At 31.3% G+C, this 17,388-nt stretch overlaps 2 protein-coding genes across 2 annotated transcripts; one reads left to right on the top strand and one right to left on the bottom strand.

Moving 5' to 3' along the window:
• The first annotated feature begins 267 nt into the window (after positions 1 to 267).
• On the top strand, positions 268 to 6,702 carry LOC125866064 (bZIP transcription factor TGA10-like). The gene is made up of 11 exons (XM_049546354.1): positions 268 to 626; positions 1,066 to 1,175; positions 1,607 to 1,686; positions 2,293 to 2,388; positions 2,602 to 2,670; positions 2,846 to 2,905; positions 3,041 to 3,118; positions 3,411 to 3,489; positions 3,749 to 4,023; positions 5,353 to 5,595; positions 6,422 to 6,702. The coding sequence occupies exons 1-11, from the start codon at positions 481 to 483 to the stop codon at positions 6,569 to 6,571; spliced, it is 1,386 nt and encodes a 461-aa protein (XP_049402311.1). The 5' UTR covers positions 268 to 480; the 3' UTR covers positions 6,572 to 6,702.
• Positions 6,703 to 7,607: 905 nt separating this feature from the next.
• Positions 7,608 to 11,670, bottom strand: LOC125866076 (protein POLYCHOME). Its single transcript, XM_049546367.1, has 3 exons — positions 11,552 to 11,670; positions 10,224 to 10,618; positions 7,608 to 8,323 (listed from the first exon to the last, which is right to left on the bottom strand). Exons 2-3 carry the CDS (start codon positions 10,599 to 10,601, stop codon positions 7,934 to 7,936), a joined length of 768 nt encoding a protein of 255 aa, XP_049402324.1. The 5' UTR covers positions 10,602 to 10,618; positions 11,552 to 11,670; the 3' UTR covers positions 7,608 to 7,933.
• Between the last annotated feature and the right edge of the window lie 5,718 nt (positions 11,671 to 17,388).

The raw sequence follows: 17,388 nt of genomic DNA, 5'->3' as shown, positions 1-17,388 counted from the left end.
CAAGACTCTACACCCCATACACTAGAATTGAACATAACTCAAACTCAAAAACTATCTCAACAGTTATAACAATTAGCGCGTATACTCAATAAAATAATCGAAATACACGCAAACAGATTAATGACAACACCATGGTCATCATGTAAAAAGAAAATGTCAATAGGAATAATGATGAAGAAAGAAGGGCATTAAGGTCATTTAATAATCACATAAGATTGAGAAAGATGGTGTAACAAGTAAGCTCAAAAGCGGTTTCTATAGATTTCTGCAAAATCGTTGGGTGGTTTCCCTCAGTCCAATTTACTTTTGGTTGAATACAACTCCGTCTTCTTCTTCTCCTTCTTCTTCTTCCGTTTCTTTATCAATAACAACACCGACTCCGGTTTATCTGTCTTTATTTTTATTATATAACTAGTCATTCATCATGTAAACGAGCTCTCACAAGCGCAATTTACACCCCAAAAGAAGAAAAAAAGACGAATGGATTCGTCTAAAAATCAAATTTCTTTCATCAATCAACACCAGTTTTTTCATGATCCTCAACAACAACAACAACAACAAATGGAAAATCATAAGAATCATCAGATTTCTTTTGGATTATCATCTACTAATCCAGAGAACTTCATGTAATTCTTTTTTTCCTCTTTATTTTTTGTTAATTTTTCTTGATTTTTTTTATAACCGTCGAGTTAGCTTATGTGCAGCTCCCACTAGCACAAATATCGATAATTTTGTTTATCAAAGTTTGAAGAAATGAGAAATAATTGTCAAGGACATACGTCTCTACCTACCTCTAAGTTGATCATCCTATCGACTAATGGGCTATGAAGGGAGAGAAAACTCGAGTGACTTGAGTATCCCCTTCATAGACCATTTATTAGGGTTGAGGATAATTAGAAGTGTAAATTGAATAAGCAAAAAAAATAGTATTTTTGTTTTTATTAAAATTTGAAACTGAGATCTAGTGATTCTTATTAATTTACTTTATTGATTACTAAATCATGCGTTTTTAATATTTTTATTTTTATTTTATGTAATTAATTTGATTTTGTTTTGTATGAACAGAAGCAAAGAGAATAATGGTGGAGCTTATGATTTAGGTGAACTAGATCAAGCACTTTTTCTATATCTAGATGGACAAGATCCTTCTTCTTCATCAATTCAAGATCAAAGACGTATGTTAACTTTCTTTTTAATTCATTTTTCTCCGATCAACAGTAAAATTATCTTCGTGTAATTCATAGATCATAAGTTTGAACGGTGGAAACTATCTCTCTGAAATAATCTATTGAGATTCTCTATGAGGAATAGTTGTAATTTTGGTCATGAGAAAAGCATGTTTTTTTGGACAAATTAAAATCTGATGGAATATATAGTACTATATACTTACTTTGACCAGATCTTCTCACAATTCACAAGAAAATAAGAAAAAAATTCCATTTCTGATTTTAATCCAAAGTGTACAAATTAAAAGATTTTCTGCTTCTTCTCTTTTTTTTGCAAGTTTAGCTTTTATTGTTCAATTAATTTGTCTTTTTTTTTTCTGTAAATTATTTGTATGCATGACCATTCATAAAGGCATTTTTTTTTGTGATATATTTTGCAGAGAATAATTATGGAATGAGGCCACCAACTCTCAACATTTTTCCATCACAACCAATGCATATTGAGCCATCTTCAACAAAGGTATATTTATTTAGTAATCGGGTAGTTTTTTATTTTTCGTAATTTTTCGTTCAAGTTATCAGTTGCTTTATTTTGCTCTGTATGTTGTTATTCTACTGTCATTTCTTTTTTTTCTTGCGATAAACTTTCTCTTAATAACTTCTTTTTCGAGTCAAGAGTCTATCAAAAACAGTCTTTCTACCTATACAAAGATATGATAAAATTTGCATAGTACATCTTATCCTCTTCACGATTGTTGTTGATATTTGTCTTACACCATCAGATTAAGTTGAACGACAAAAATAATATATACATATAACTTTTTTACATGATAATGTATATAACATAAATCGATAATTAGTGGAGTAAGAGTGTTAACTTCTCGATACACTCGAAGTATATATACTTTTTATATCATCAGGTTAAATTTGACCAACGTACCAACGACAAAGTAATTTCCCAAATCTGACATGATAATCTCGAAAATAAAATAACACCTTACGATATTTACTCAAACAATCATAAATGTATGCGTACGTATATGTATGTGTATAAATATATATATAGCTAATAATGTTTCATTTTCTTGCAGTTAATTAACTATATATGTTTTAATTTGTTTGGTAGGCAAATAATAATGCACTAGTTTCTCAAGCTACAAATGGTTCCAAAAAATCATCTCAACCATCAATCGACAAAAGTGAACCACCTAAAGTTACTAAGGTATCATTAATTCTCATTTTCGTATTATAAATTCGTCGTTAATCTGTCACTAAATAGTTTATATATAGTTTGTACATGATTTCTCGATAAACCATCACTAAATCATAATCAAATAAAATTAGCGATAAAATTTTGCTAGACAAAAAATTGTTCATCGCCAATTTTTATTTGTTTTAAAAAAATAATAACGTCATTTCTTCATACTTTTTTTAGGGAGAGGGAAGTCGTAAGGTTCCAACTTCAAGTTCTGAGCAAGACGCACCTAAAACATCAGATCCCAAGGTGGGACGTAATTTTTTGTAAAATTACAAATTTCAAAAATATTTTTTTTATTTTTTAAATTCTGTGTTGAGTCATTTAAATATTTTTATATGATCAAATAGTGTAAAAAATGGTGAATATATTAAAGTTAAAGTTAAACTTGATAATATTAATTTTGTTTTTTTGTTGCATGCAGACATTAAGGAGACTTGCTCAGAATAGAGAGGCAGCAAGGAAAAGCAGAATTAGGAAAAAGGTTCATTAATTAATTATTATAACTCTTTAATTTTACTATATAGTTTTTAGTGTAAATGTTGAAATTAAATAATGGCTTCATATATGCTTGAGAATTATTTTATTTTATGGTAACCTTTTTTTTTAAATTATACAGGCTTATGTTCAACAGCTAGAGACAAGTAGAATAAGGCTCACTCAATTGGAGCATGAAATACAAAGAGCCAGATCTCAAGTAATTCACTTTGATTTCTCTTATTTTCTACTCACTGAATCAACTCATTGAAAAATATATGATTAAAAATAAATTTTCACTGAAATATTTTTTCTGTATAAAGACATTACTTTTTCTTTTCTTTTCCCAACGAATTCAATCAAAATATCTATAAAAATAATTACTGAATATTTTTTAATGGGAAATTTCAATGGAAAAATAATAATTTTTATAGTGATTCTTAACATATTACTAGCAAGATATTTTGGTAATTAATAATCTTCAATAATTATGTGTGTTTATGTGTTAAAAGGGATTTCATGTTGGAGGAAATGTTCTTCTAGGAGGAGACCAAGGCTTTCAACTTATTAATAGGACCAATATCAGCTCAGGTACTATTTATATTCCAATTCTCGATCTGATACAATCCTTTCGATTTTAATTGTGAAAGAATAATGAAGTCCATCCGAACATTACTATCATATCACTTTAGAAAGATAGATATATACATAAAATTAATCATAACAAGTGGACTAATATATACGTAAGGTATATACATTTCTATTTTTTCTCTAGTATGTCAAACTAAAATCGTATTTTTTTATACGATCGACTTATATATAAGTTAAATTATTTTTTGCATGAATTTAGATGCTGCGGTATTCGATTTGGAGTATGCAAGATGGCTGGAAGAACATCATCGACTCATATGTGAACTTAGAAATGCAGTACATGAAGAACAATTGCAAGAGGATGAACTTCGTATTTACGTCGAAAATTGTGTGTTACATTATGACAATATAATGAACTTGAAGGGCATGCTTGCAAAATCTGATGTTTTTCATTTGGTTTCTGGCTTGTGGAAGTCTCCGGCTGAACGTTGCTTCTTGTGGATCGGTGATTTTCGTCCATCCGAACTTCTCAAAGTAAGTACTGAACGGTTATATGTTGTTATCTTTTCATGTTCAAAATTATAATACGAGACTTTAGTTAATAATGAATAAGTATAATTGTCACTTAAGTCATCAGAACTTTTTGATAAAGAGCGCTTTACTTTTACATGAGAGGATATTCTAGCGTGGATTTGTATTCCAATTACTTAAACTCAAACTTTTCATTTATATTTTAAAAAAATTGAGTAATTAATATGTACATTAATGTATCATGAACCCCATAACACAAAAAGAGTTATGGTTCAAACCCTAGTTTTCATGAGGGTTATATATAGTATTTGAGCAAAATCCATCTCAATTATTGTGTATTGATATGTTGGACCATCATGTTAATTAAATTGTCCACATACCAAATGTTCAGTGTGAATAAAATTTAGCCAAGATAAAAAAAAAAAATCACTAGGTAATTCTTTTCATCTGTCTTAATCTTGGTGGACAGAGTTACCTATCTCGATATATTGTAGGCATAGAGCATGATGTTGTGTGACTTTTGTGTAAAATTATGAGAGAGATGGATTACAAGACTTTCCCTTATAGAACCCTGTTAGATATATTTACCTACTCAACCAAAAAGCTATATATGTTTCTTACTATTTTTAAACAGTCATGATTTCTTCTAGATCTATATATTAACTTTAGTTGGTACTCCTATTAAGTACTAATTAATTAACAAGAAACAAAATTAAAGGACTCTTGTACTTTATATTTTATCTCCAACTACCACACTATTTGCTTTTATAATTTAATTAATTAGGTCATTTTGATATTATTGTGGAGGTTTATATTTGGATTAGCTAGATAGATAGCTAACTAACCTTGTTTGGTATTTTATGAATGGACTTAACTTATATAAAGTCAGTGTAATTCAATTTGTTATAGTACAATAGTTGTCTTACTTTATTTTCTAGGTAATTTGTTTGGCTTAATATGAACAATTATAAAATTATAGTTATTCTTAATAGCGTAGTCTCATATTCAATATTTTTTATTTAATTTTCTTTGTATTCTGCTATTTTATTGTTATATTTTTTTGATATCTTTCTTCGATGACTTTTCTTTTGAGACGATGGCCTAGCAAAACCAACCTCTCTACCTCACAATATGAGAAGTAAGGTTTTCGTACTTCCTATACTTCTTAGACCCCATTTATGAAATTACATTGGATGATGGTCTTGTAGAAACAGAGCTAGGCTAAATAATTTTGACTAAAATCCTGTATTTGTGTTAACATTGAATATGCATAAACAATTCATTCAAAATTCTTATTTACTAAAAATTCTTGATCCGTCTCTGGTTAAACAGATTATAATGTGTCAAATAGAGGCATTAACAGAAAACCAATTGTTGGGAATGTGTGGATTACAAAAATCAACACAAGAAGCTGAGGATGCTTTGTCACAAGGATTAGAAGCTTTGAATCAGTCATTATCAGATACAATAATTGCCTCAGATGCATTAATATTGGGTAATAATAATGAAAATATGGGAAACTACATGGCTCTTGCTATTAACCAACTCTCCACTGTTGAAGCCTTCCTTAGACAGGTATATTATATTATGTTATATTATATCATAGTACGTAGTAGTTCATTTGTCTATAGATTATGTGATTTTCTTTTTAGTTTGTTTAAAGAAAAAGTTATTTTTATTAAATGAATTTTGAATTTAATTTAATTTTAAAAACTAGTTTAAATGGAGGAAAATTGTTCAAGACATAAAAAAAGTCCCGACTCAATATGAGACATTCTCTTCCAACAACCCCTTCACACTCAGACACTTTTTGGACGGGAACGTGCACAATCATGGATTAGGTTTATTCACAAGCACTCTTGTGTGAGGAACATTGAACTCAATGGGTTTGGCTTTGATATTTGGGAAATTATACTCCGTTTGAACTAACTTTTGGAGTATGAATTAGACCTAAAATCGATTTAATTTAATATCGGGTCAGGTTCATTGGGTCCTTCGTGGGTGTGACTATATCCCAATCTATGATTGTGTATGCGCTAGTCCGAAATGTGTTTGCATGTGAGGGGGTGTGGCAAAGAAATGTCCCACACAAGATCAGGACAAGATCTCAGAACTCCTTATATATATCGCTTGAGCAATCTTTCTCTCTTATGGAACTTGTTTTTTAAGTGAGAGTTAGGCCAAAGATTTATTTAACAACTTTCTCCTTTTCAATTTACGTGTATCAATTTAACTAGACATAAAATTTTAAATCTTATAATTTTAAACATATCGAATGAAATATACTACAAATTATTTATCAAGCATATTGTTTATTTATATTTATTATTGACTCTAATTAAAAAATATATATAGTACAATTTTTTAACAAATGAAGAAATAAATGATTTATTTTTTCCAGGCCGATAATTTGAGGCACCAAACAATTCATCGGCTGCTTCAAATCTTAACTACTCGTCAAGCCGCGAGGTGTTTTATAGCAATCGGCGATTATTTCCATCGGCTTCGAGCCCTCAGCTCGCTATGGCTGGCGCGTCCTCGTCACGAATAATTAATTAGCTAGTTAATAATTAGCCTTTTGTAATCTTAATTTCTTCACCTATATTTTCCCCCTAAATGTTTCTATTACTTTTTTTTGTGTTGATATAGATGAAACATAGTTATAGGTAAAATGATAAAATTAGTACTTTATCAATTTTAATTTATATAACGATGTTTGGTTGAACACAACGCTTAAAAAAAAAAGACCTTAAAAAATATGTAATCTAAAACAAGTCTTCAGAATTTATACGACTATAAATCAACTCACTCAGCGTAGACTCTTTTTAAATTCTTTGTGTTTATATTTATAGCATATGATAACAAAAATCTCGACTTCGCCGCTAATAAGGAGAGTTGCTCTTTAGGTGTTACAACTTCAGTTTTACTTGATTTAAGTTCTAATTATCAAATATCATCTCTCTTTTACCTAGCTTTCCCTACCTACCCAAAAAAAGAATATATGATTTTTTTTATAGATATTTCTCTCAACTAAAATTCAAGTTAGTTGACTATTAGACTATGAGACATCTAGAAGTAATTATTATTAAAAACAATGTCAAACTTATAATTGAATTGAGCATGAAAATGTTGTATTGTCCTTTTCAAGATGGCATTGTTTTCTCAATAGTCATGGAGACAATTGAGACCATTAAGAAGAGATTAGGTGATCTAAATTGATAATGTATAACATCCCAACACAAAGTCAAACAATACAAATTAATTACTCCATGTGTTCATATTTACTTGTCCAGTTTGGACTTTGCATAGTAACACGATCATTTATCTCAATACTCTTATTAATTAATCATAACTTCTATGATGAGGTAACAAGTTCACGACGTGAAAACAATCTCTCACAACAATGAAAAGTGAGGTTCATCATATCTTCTCTAAACCCTGCACAAAGGGAAGGATCATTCTTGAAATGATCAAATTGTGTTCTTCTAACCTCAAGATAATTGGCAAATGAGGCTTAAAATGAACAGCATCAAACTGAAACCTAACAATTCACAGATACTATTTATGAGGGTAAAAAAAGAAGTGCATGAAACATAGAACTGCATCTCCTTATTAAACACAATTCAAGTATGAAACCAGCATCAAACACTATGTACATATTTAAATGCATATCTCCACAATGTATGGTGAATACATATTCAAATGCATTCCAAAGCAAAAACTTCAGCAGGATGTAAAGGTACATTCTAACAAGGAACAGAAAGATATCGAAAGATATCCTAATTCAACTAAGTGTTTGATCATCAGAAGATGATCTACATTACCTCCCTGTTCAGCAGCTCTACCTCCTTTCTCCAAAATAACCGAGTATGTGAGCCTCAACCTTGATTGAGTTGAACATCAAAATGGAAAATCAGCGCATTGACATTAAAGTTTTAACTCTTTTGTCCCTCTCTTCTTTCCTGGCACCTGGGGTCCTCTTCAATTTATGCAGCTCTTCCATAACATCTTTCTCAACAGTGTCAATTGAGTTCAGCAGCTTTCTTTGTGGTGTGAGGCATTCAGAGTCTTCTGAAGTACTTTGATTGGTGATATCAAGCAAAATCTTTGGCACTTTACCAACAGATCTGGTATGATATCTGCTTCTGGTTTTTGGACGTGGGGTGATCAAAGAATTAGTGTGCTCAAGTTGAGCACCTGATGTTGATTCAGAAGGACCAAGATCAGTATGGTCCTGGGGTACAACACTCTCAAGTTGTTCGCCTTCACTTTCTCTCAAGCGAGCTCTTGTTCTTTCAATGGCCTATGGAGGAAATCCAATTACAATCAGGCTCATCCAGAACTATATAAAGCAAAACTTAATTTGATGGTATTCAGCTGTGTTAAGATGTAATAAAATTTCAAATCCTGACATGTATCTTGATACACAAAAAGTGCAAGTGCATTGAAGTCAAGCCCAAATAGTTTCTAGCTTATAGTAATACCTGCGACTGGGAGAGCTCGAGGTGAGCTCTTACCACACTTGCAGTGTTAAGGATTTTAAGTTACTTAACTGGCATAACAGTACCACAAGCATATCAAACCTTTATTAAGAGAAGCAAAGAATTTCTCCCGTCTCTTTCTAGTTTCTGATTGTAGTTAAAATAGAAACTAGAATTGATAGCATTATTCAGCAACTGATATAGATTGATTTATTTTGTTTTACTTAAGTTAAGTAGCTGAACAGTGGAGGTAATGAGAGACATGCTGGGCCAATAAAATGCATAGATGAAAAGTCATATAACTGCAAAAGGGAAAAATAAAAAGAAACAAAATCAATTAAGAGGTAATTGATAACTATTGGATTAGTTCTTATATGTGAGCATAACTTAATCTTTATACAGAAATGCAAACTTTATATGTATTTCATGAGCCCATTCACAATTATAAGGTGAAATTTAATTTATTTCATGGTATCAGCCTATCAGGTTAGCTTCTTCTCGTTCTTTTGTCTTCCTCTATCCTATTCTTTTCAACTTTATCATCTTCTTCCAGTCTGATATGGCTCAAGTGTTAGATTCTTTATCATTTGCACATCTCATTCTACCACTTCTCAATACATCAAAGATCTTGTTATTGATGTTCATTGATTTAGCAAACTATATGTTCTGGAGGAAACTTCTTTAACCTCTTTTCAAAGGCCAACTTAAACTCTATGTTATGGAGGAAATTTCTTTTGCCTCTCTTCAAACTTCAAAGGTCACAGAGATATAATTTTGGCGTAGCTACTTTTCCCCTGCACCCACCACGCTCAATGATAATGACACCTATATTCTCAATCCATCCTTTCACTAATGGAATTCCTAAACCATGATCGAAGTGATGTATCGATGCAACTCTGGACTACTATAAAATTCTTAACTACATCATAAATGTTAAATAGATAGGGAATAAAAAAGTAACTTAATCTTTGAGCATAATACACGCAGTATGCACTACTTGTTTAAGATAAAAATTCTTTTAGGAATGTGTAGGCACACTAATTCAAATTGGGTACAGGCTAATGCAAGTAGTGGAACTTCCTGCATTGAGCTTAGACATCTTAATCCACATAGGCTGTGGCAAACAAGTTGAGAAAGCTTGAACTGTAAACAGCTTTTTTGAGAAGGTTGAACTGTAAACAGCTTGCTCAACTACTGATCACTTATATGCTCACCAAACATTTGCTAGAGCTGAGAGTCTATTGGAAAACAGACTATCTACCTCACAAGATAGGGGTAAGGACAGCATGCACACTAACCCCCCAGACCTCACTTGTTGTATTACACTCGTTATATTGTTGCTGTTGTCTCCTCACCAAACAAACAAACAGTGATAGCAGCCAACAATTGAGCTTTACTTTAATCCCGGAAGGATCAAAACATATTCTTGTTAGAACTATTAATGCTAGATGAATCAAACCTCTATCAGGCAACCAAATGTTGACTTACAAACACAAATGTAAGATAAGCAACCTAAGTTTATGTTCATATCATCATGCAGATCCATCTCTTAGCTGCATATTGAAATGTGCAGGCACTATTTCTAAATTCTAAATCCATCTCTCATTATAACCAGTTACTCTTGTAGTTCATTGGACCATATGTATGAGAAATTAAGTATGAATAGCAAATCAAGATTATGCAAAAGAAGCTCAGTCTCTAAATAGGCAAGAAAGTAGTTACCCTGACAATGGAAGTAATGTCACGGAGAGGAGTTCTTGGATACCAAGCTGGAAGGACACTGTGACGCCCTCGATTTCTCCCCTGGCCTGCTGGTGAAATGTTCTGACGACCAATCACCCTGGTTGGAGTTCGAAGTGAGTTTCGTCCACGCCTATTCCTTGGCGACCCAAAACCAATCCTTCCAATGCCACCACGACCACCGCTGGTGCCTGCCATTCTCCCTGTTTCCGCTGTAGCCTGTACTGGAGCTCTGGAAGAGCTTTCTGGTGATTCATCCTCGAAGATCTCAATGCCACCTCTGCCCATTGACCTCCGCCGACGACTGTAGATGTTTATTGGGTCTTCTTGCCTAGATAGTCTGTCTCTTCCTTCGGCCATTTTTCTAAAATATTCAACTGAACCAAAAAGCAAATAAAGAAATGTTATCTAAACCCATTTCATTCCCAAACTACCTGATTGAATCTTCTATGCAAAGTAAAGAAAACCCCGATGACCCAGAAGACCATTTTATCTGGAAAATGTGTATATCTGATACCAAATGCATCAATTTCAACTACCCTATTGAATCTTTCGCAAAAGTAACAAAAAATCCTATGACCCAGAAGATCATTTTAGCCAGAAATGAAGACAAGTGCTAGCAAATACATCAATTTCAACTACCAGACTGAATCTCTTATCTAAAAGAAACAAAAAAAAACCGATGACCCATAAGATCAATTAAGCCAGAAATATATCTAACTGATAACAATAAAATCAATCTCAACAACTAGATGGAATCTCTTGTTTAAAAGAAAGAAAATTTCCGATGACCCGTAACACTATTTCAACCGGAAAATGTAGCTAACTAAACATCAAACAGTAAACAGAAAATCTTCCAACGATCGGACATGTAGTCAACTGGCAAATACATCAATTACAACTACCAGATTGAATCTCTAACATAAAAGAAAGAAATTTCCGAAGACCCATAACACCATTTCAACCGGAAAATGTAGCTAACTGAACATCAAACAGTAAACAGCGAATCTTCCTACGATCGGAAATATAGCAAACTCATAGCAAATACGTCAATTACAACTACCAGATTGAATCTCTAACAGACACAAAAAAAATCCGATGACCCATAACACCATTTTAACCGGAAAATATAGCTAACTGATAGCAAACACATAATTACAACTACCATGTTAAATCTCTAACACAAAAATAAAGAAAATTTCCGATGACCCATAACACCATTTCAACCGGAAAATGCAGCTAACTGAACATCAAACAGTAAACAACGAATCTTCCAACGATCTAAAAGAAGTAAAGAAAACGAAAATTACCTTGAAAAAATCTTCTGGGTTTGTATTAGGGTTCTTGAGGAGGCTCTGTAGTAGTGGAAAATGAAGAGATAGAAAGCTTAGAGAGAGATAGGCACATTGGCAAATTTTCAAAATTTGATTTGGGCGGTTCTTTATAACAAAATGAAAATGAAAATTTTCACAAACTGAAAATTTTGAAAAAATTTGAAAATGGTGAGCACGTGACGTCTATTAATTATTTGAATTTAAAATTTAAAAAAGGGTACAAATTTAATGGGAAGCACGTGATGTGTATTAGATTCAAATTTTCAAATTCGAAAACCGTTTTAATTGTCAAATGGGCTTCTTGGGCCTTCTACCTTTACGCGGCATTGCTTTGTTAGGTTTTCGCCTATGGGAAAATTACGCGGTTAAATAAATTTATACTATTTAATTAGTCATCATAACTATAATTTATTATAATTATCACTCGCGACTAACATTAATCATTAATTATGTGGACTGACTTCGAATTTGTATAATTAGTCACGTTTGTATAATTCGCAACTAACAATTCTTTATTTTGTCACCATATACATTCAATCTTTTTGTGTATAGCTTTTTAAGGTTTGTATAAACTTGTAGTTTTTGAATTTTGTATAATATGATTTATATAATGTAACTTGTATAACTATTTAAAGTTCATGTGTTTATGTTTGTATCAATTCGTTATTTTGGGTTTATCATATTTGTATAATTTCAGACTTTATATTACTCAATTATACAAAAACACGCTAATTATACAAACGTACCTGTGAATTATACAAACGAGATGTGAATTATACAAATTATTGCCCTCTCTCGCTTGTCTCTCTCCTCTCTCTCCCAGTCTCGCTCGGTTCTTTCCTCCCTCTCCCGATCTCGCTCGCTAGATACAATTATCTAACCGATATACATATACAATTCACCTCTCTCCCACTCTCTGCCCTCTCTCGCTCGCTTCTCCCCTCCCTCTCCCAATCTCGCTCGTCACTCTCCTTCCTATAACATGTAGCTACGAATCATAATTAGCAAATTATAGCTATGAAGCGTAATTAAGTTATTTTTGAGTGGCTATATGTAATATTCCCCTTCACCTATTGCGAAAATTTCTCATTATTGTGCCTTGTAAGAGTTAGGGTTGTGTCTTAGTCTTAGTTTGGTTGGTCATTCTCTCAAATTAGCTATTTATCATTGCATTAGTAAGTTATTGTCTTATCTACTAGCTAATCAAACGTGAGTGATCCAACCCATCATTGGCAGTTAGCCTATGGGCTGTTAACAAAATTTTTGAGTTGTTGTTCCCCTTCCAAGAGGAGATTCTTACGCATACTCACTTGTTCGCCATTAAAAATATGATTTTACGGGTTTCACGTTCGATTTGTATTTGTTAAGCATGTTGTCAGCATGATTCCACAAGTGAGGTTTGTGCAGGTTTAGAATTATTCCGATCTTTGTTAGATAATAAGGTTGTTTTCAATATATACTCAGCTAAAAAAAGCGATATATCCACAACAATATAATTCCTAGCTTGTTGAAGTTAAGTGGGCCTAGTTATAACTTTATCGAATCATTTTCTTCTTTCGAATACGATTTATCAAAGAACTTAACTAGAAATTGCAATCATCAATATGATTTATAAAATGTTTTGGGGTAGAATATGTTTTATAAATGAACTATTGAACTTTTTTTTTTCATCCAAACTTGAACTCATATTTAGAGAATATATTTTATAAAATGTATCGACAAACACAAGATTTATAAACGATTTTAAAAATCTCATAAGCAATTCACGTTTCTTAAATGAATGTTTAGTGTGATTCATAATTGAGCAATGCACATAAATTCCACTAGTTTAGGTCATAATTACTATATATGATTCCCGATAGTTTTGAATATTACTTCCTATATTATATTTTATCTTTTGGATACATGTAACATTACTCGCCAGATATATGTATCCACCGGTTTGAATATTGGAGATACACATTTCATTAATTTTGAATTAAATGTATGTAACTAATTTCCTTAATTAGAGGAGTAATTGATGCTTAATTAACAACTCTAACATATCTACATATTTCTTAGTGTATCAGCTTTAACAAATCATCCTAAAATAACGAAATCATAAGACTGAAATAATTCTCTAATTGTAAACTCCATATTCTTGGCATTAATTTGTTCTTTTTTTGTTCCTTGCGATTGTGAGTTTTTCAACAATGACCAATATCACCATATTAGTTTCTATGCCATATTTTGTCATTTAGATACATGTATAATTACTCATCAGATACATGTATCCGTCGGTTTGAATATTCAAGTACATGTATAAAATACCGAATTAATTGAGGCTTAACAACTTATATTCATGAAAAGGAAGAACCATATATCAGATACAAGATAATAATGTTACAATAGTTAAAAACCTCTAGATATAATGTTGATTACCAAGATTCAGTTTTGATAGTTGAAGGATGAGAGAGATGGTGGAGCTAAGTGATGGAGGACGTGGGGGGTGACGAGAGTTACGGTTGGGTAAGGTGATTGGCAGAGGTAGATTGCTGGAGAGAGAGAAAAAATTCAAATTGTTAATTGACCATTAATTTAGGTGTTTAAATGTAAAGATAATTAATCCCATTTTAAAGGGATTTATCTATCTGACTGTATCTTTTAAAATACATGGTATAAAATATTAAAAGTGATAATGTATGTAATTATTTGAAACTAGAGGTAAGATTAGTATATATGATAGTGATGTATGTCGTAGTTTTTCCTTCATAATTATAAAAGTACATGATAGAACACAATTTATAAAGCATATCATGATATTGGTCGATTGATGCATAAACAAAAGGCTCGCTAATGCATCCACCAAGAAAGCTAGTGTAACAAATTAAGTTGACTTTGCTTAAAATCAAAACTATAATTAAAACGTACACTTGACCAAAAGATGTGAATCCCTCACAAACGTCCCTTTCTAAAACCTAATTATCAACTGAAGTTTCGTCAGAAACATCTGCAACAACTAAGTCAACTTTTTCACGAAACAAATCAAGAGCTTCACCCTGTATGAATTTAGTAGAAGTTCTTAGGGCAAAATATTCTTCAAAATGAAAAGGAACATAGAGAGGAGGATGTTGAGAATCCACCAATTTAGAAGGTATTTCCACTTTTGCATTTCTTGGTCCTAACACAAAGAATGTAATGGAGTATCGTACTCTTGGCTCATGGCATTGTACTCTATGCTTCACATTGCAAATTCTTCCATTGCTCCATGCCTAAACACAAATACAAGTACATATATCAAACATCGAGCGATGACATTATTGTTTATTGTATTTGACTTGTGACACATTATTTTACATGTGAGCTTTGATGTATGAGCTAAACATATTTAGATATTATATCATCAAATAATGATAAGACTCGAATCATGAAATTACTACTCTAATAATATATTCAACTACTTAAACCATCTTATCTAACAATTAAAACGGTTAGAGAAGGATCACTATTTATGTTTTTTATTATTTTAAATGTGTAACAATTTCAAAGATAAAAAAAAAAAAAATTCGTGTTAAAAATATTCATATAATTCCCTTCCTAGCAAAGTTATAGTTGCCTATATTCTAGTTTTGATTCTATTACTATAAAATAAAAAGTAGTATTAAAGTATTGACGAACAATTTTTTGTTGCTAAATAATAAAATCCGTAGCTAACTGAACTCTCTTTGCTTTAGGCTCGTGTAGGTTAAGAAATTTGCCTCTTTTTTTGCTTCCACCCCAATTCGAACAAAAAACATGTTCCTCATCTTTTATTTCGGAGATTAAATTAAAGTAGAACTTCGTAACATCATAAACAATTAGAAAATCTTGTCCACAAACTACTTAAAACGAATTTTCTAGTAACAATCAATTAGTAAAGAAGAAATAAATATTTTTTCTAAAAAAAAGAAAATAACTAATAAAACATAATTATTTATCTAACCTTAGCAATATCCCCAGCATTAACAAGAAATGATCCTGGAATTGGATTAGCAGGAATAAATTCATTAGTTTGGTCATCAAGCATTTCAAGTCCATTAACTAATTCATCATCCAATAAAATAGTGAAAAATCCTTTATCAGAATGTGTTATAGCTCCTGTTAATCCAATTGTTTCAGGATTATTATTATATTTATTAAACTTCATTAAGCAAGGCCAATCCTTAAACAAATCTCCACTTTCTAAACCAAGACCTTCCATGAGCTTAATCCCAAGTTTCTTTGTTAAATCATAAATTGCTTTTGAATACTTCATCATTACCTCCCTACAACAAAAAAAAAAAATGAAAGGCTAGTCAACAACAACAATAATACGTATTCAGTGTAATCTTATAAGTGAGGTCTGAAATGGTTAAAAAAATTGTCTGATTCGATATTTATACTAAATTAAATAATTTAATCTTATAAGTAGTTAAAAATAGTAAAATTAGAGCAAAAAATATGTCAGTGTTAATAATAGTATCTATGAGTCTATAGCCTGTTTGATTAAGTTTCTAAGGAGACAATTTTTTTTATTTGTTTCAGAGAGTTAAGGTGTTTGGGGAGTATTTAGAAAAATAAAATAAAAATTACAAGTAGTAGAAAAAAATATTTTTTGAAAGCTGAAAAAAAGTAAAATTCTTCGGAAACATTTTTGGAATTTTGATCAAGCACAAATTATTGCTCTAATATCGACAAAAGTATTTTTCAAATTGAGTAGTCAAATACAAACGACTAGTCTCCAAACGACAAAATAAACACTATAGTATGATGAGAAAAATAACATTCTAAAATAAGCAAATTGTGAAAATTAATTTGGTCAAACACACTATAAATCTGACCCATAATTCCCATGGCTTAAAATAACTAAATTTAGGAATTACTCCTTCCGTCTTAATTTATATAGTCCTTTGCCTCTCGAAAGTCAATTTAGCTAAGTTTAAAAGTTAAATTGAACCACATCAACTCAATATTTTAAAATTATACGATAAGCACTGCTATAGAATATAATTTGCAACTATTCTCATTTCAAAGTATATTTTTTTAAAAAAAGTACCTTTTAAAATGTCAATCAAAGTTTAAGTAACTTGAATATCGTAAAAATAAAAAATGTCACGTAAATCGAGACAAACAAACTACATACCTTTGATGAGGAGATAGATTGAATTGAGAGGAAAAATAATCTAAATCCTCATATAAAGTTGCATCATAAACCCCTAAAGATTCAAACATGGAACTAGTCATATTTACCGGAATATAACCAAAACTTGTATCTTTATGAACATTTAGCCCCTTTATTTCCACCGGAAGTTCCATTAACGTCCGGCCAATCGCCATTATTTCCAACAAGAGTTGTGGTGGAATGCCATGATTAACAAGCCTAAAACAACCCCAACGTTCAAGTGATTTCACTATTTTTTTATCACTTGATATATCTTGCATGTCTATTATTGGCAAGCTCTTAGCCATAGCTTTTTTTTTTCTTCTATAATACTTGTTGATTCTTTTGCAATATATATACACACAAATATGGGTGGATCCAGACAACAGTAAAGTTAAAAATTTCGTTGAGGGAATCCAATTTTAATATTTATGTATGAAAAATAATTTTTGACCTTTATGTGTATTAAGTACAATTTTCTATATATAATATAATTTTTCAATGAAGGTATCCATTTGGCTACCTTGGGCTATATGTGGCTGCGACATTGGTGAGGGGTCCCCTCAGTAAAGAATTACAATATATATATATATATATATATAACGGTATTATGATTATATTTCTTAAGATTAGAAGTTAACTAAGTGGTTAAGGG

This window comes from Solanum stenotomum, chromosome 5 (assembly GCF_019186545.1).
Source record: "Solanum stenotomum isolate F172 chromosome 5, ASM1918654v1, whole genome shotgun sequence".
Classification (NCBI taxonomy): Eukaryota; Viridiplantae; Streptophyta; class Magnoliopsida; order Solanales; family Solanaceae; genus Solanum; species Solanum stenotomum.
The sequence above is the reverse complement of the archived record's forward strand: the minus strand, read 5'-3'. Positions and strand labels throughout refer to the sequence as shown.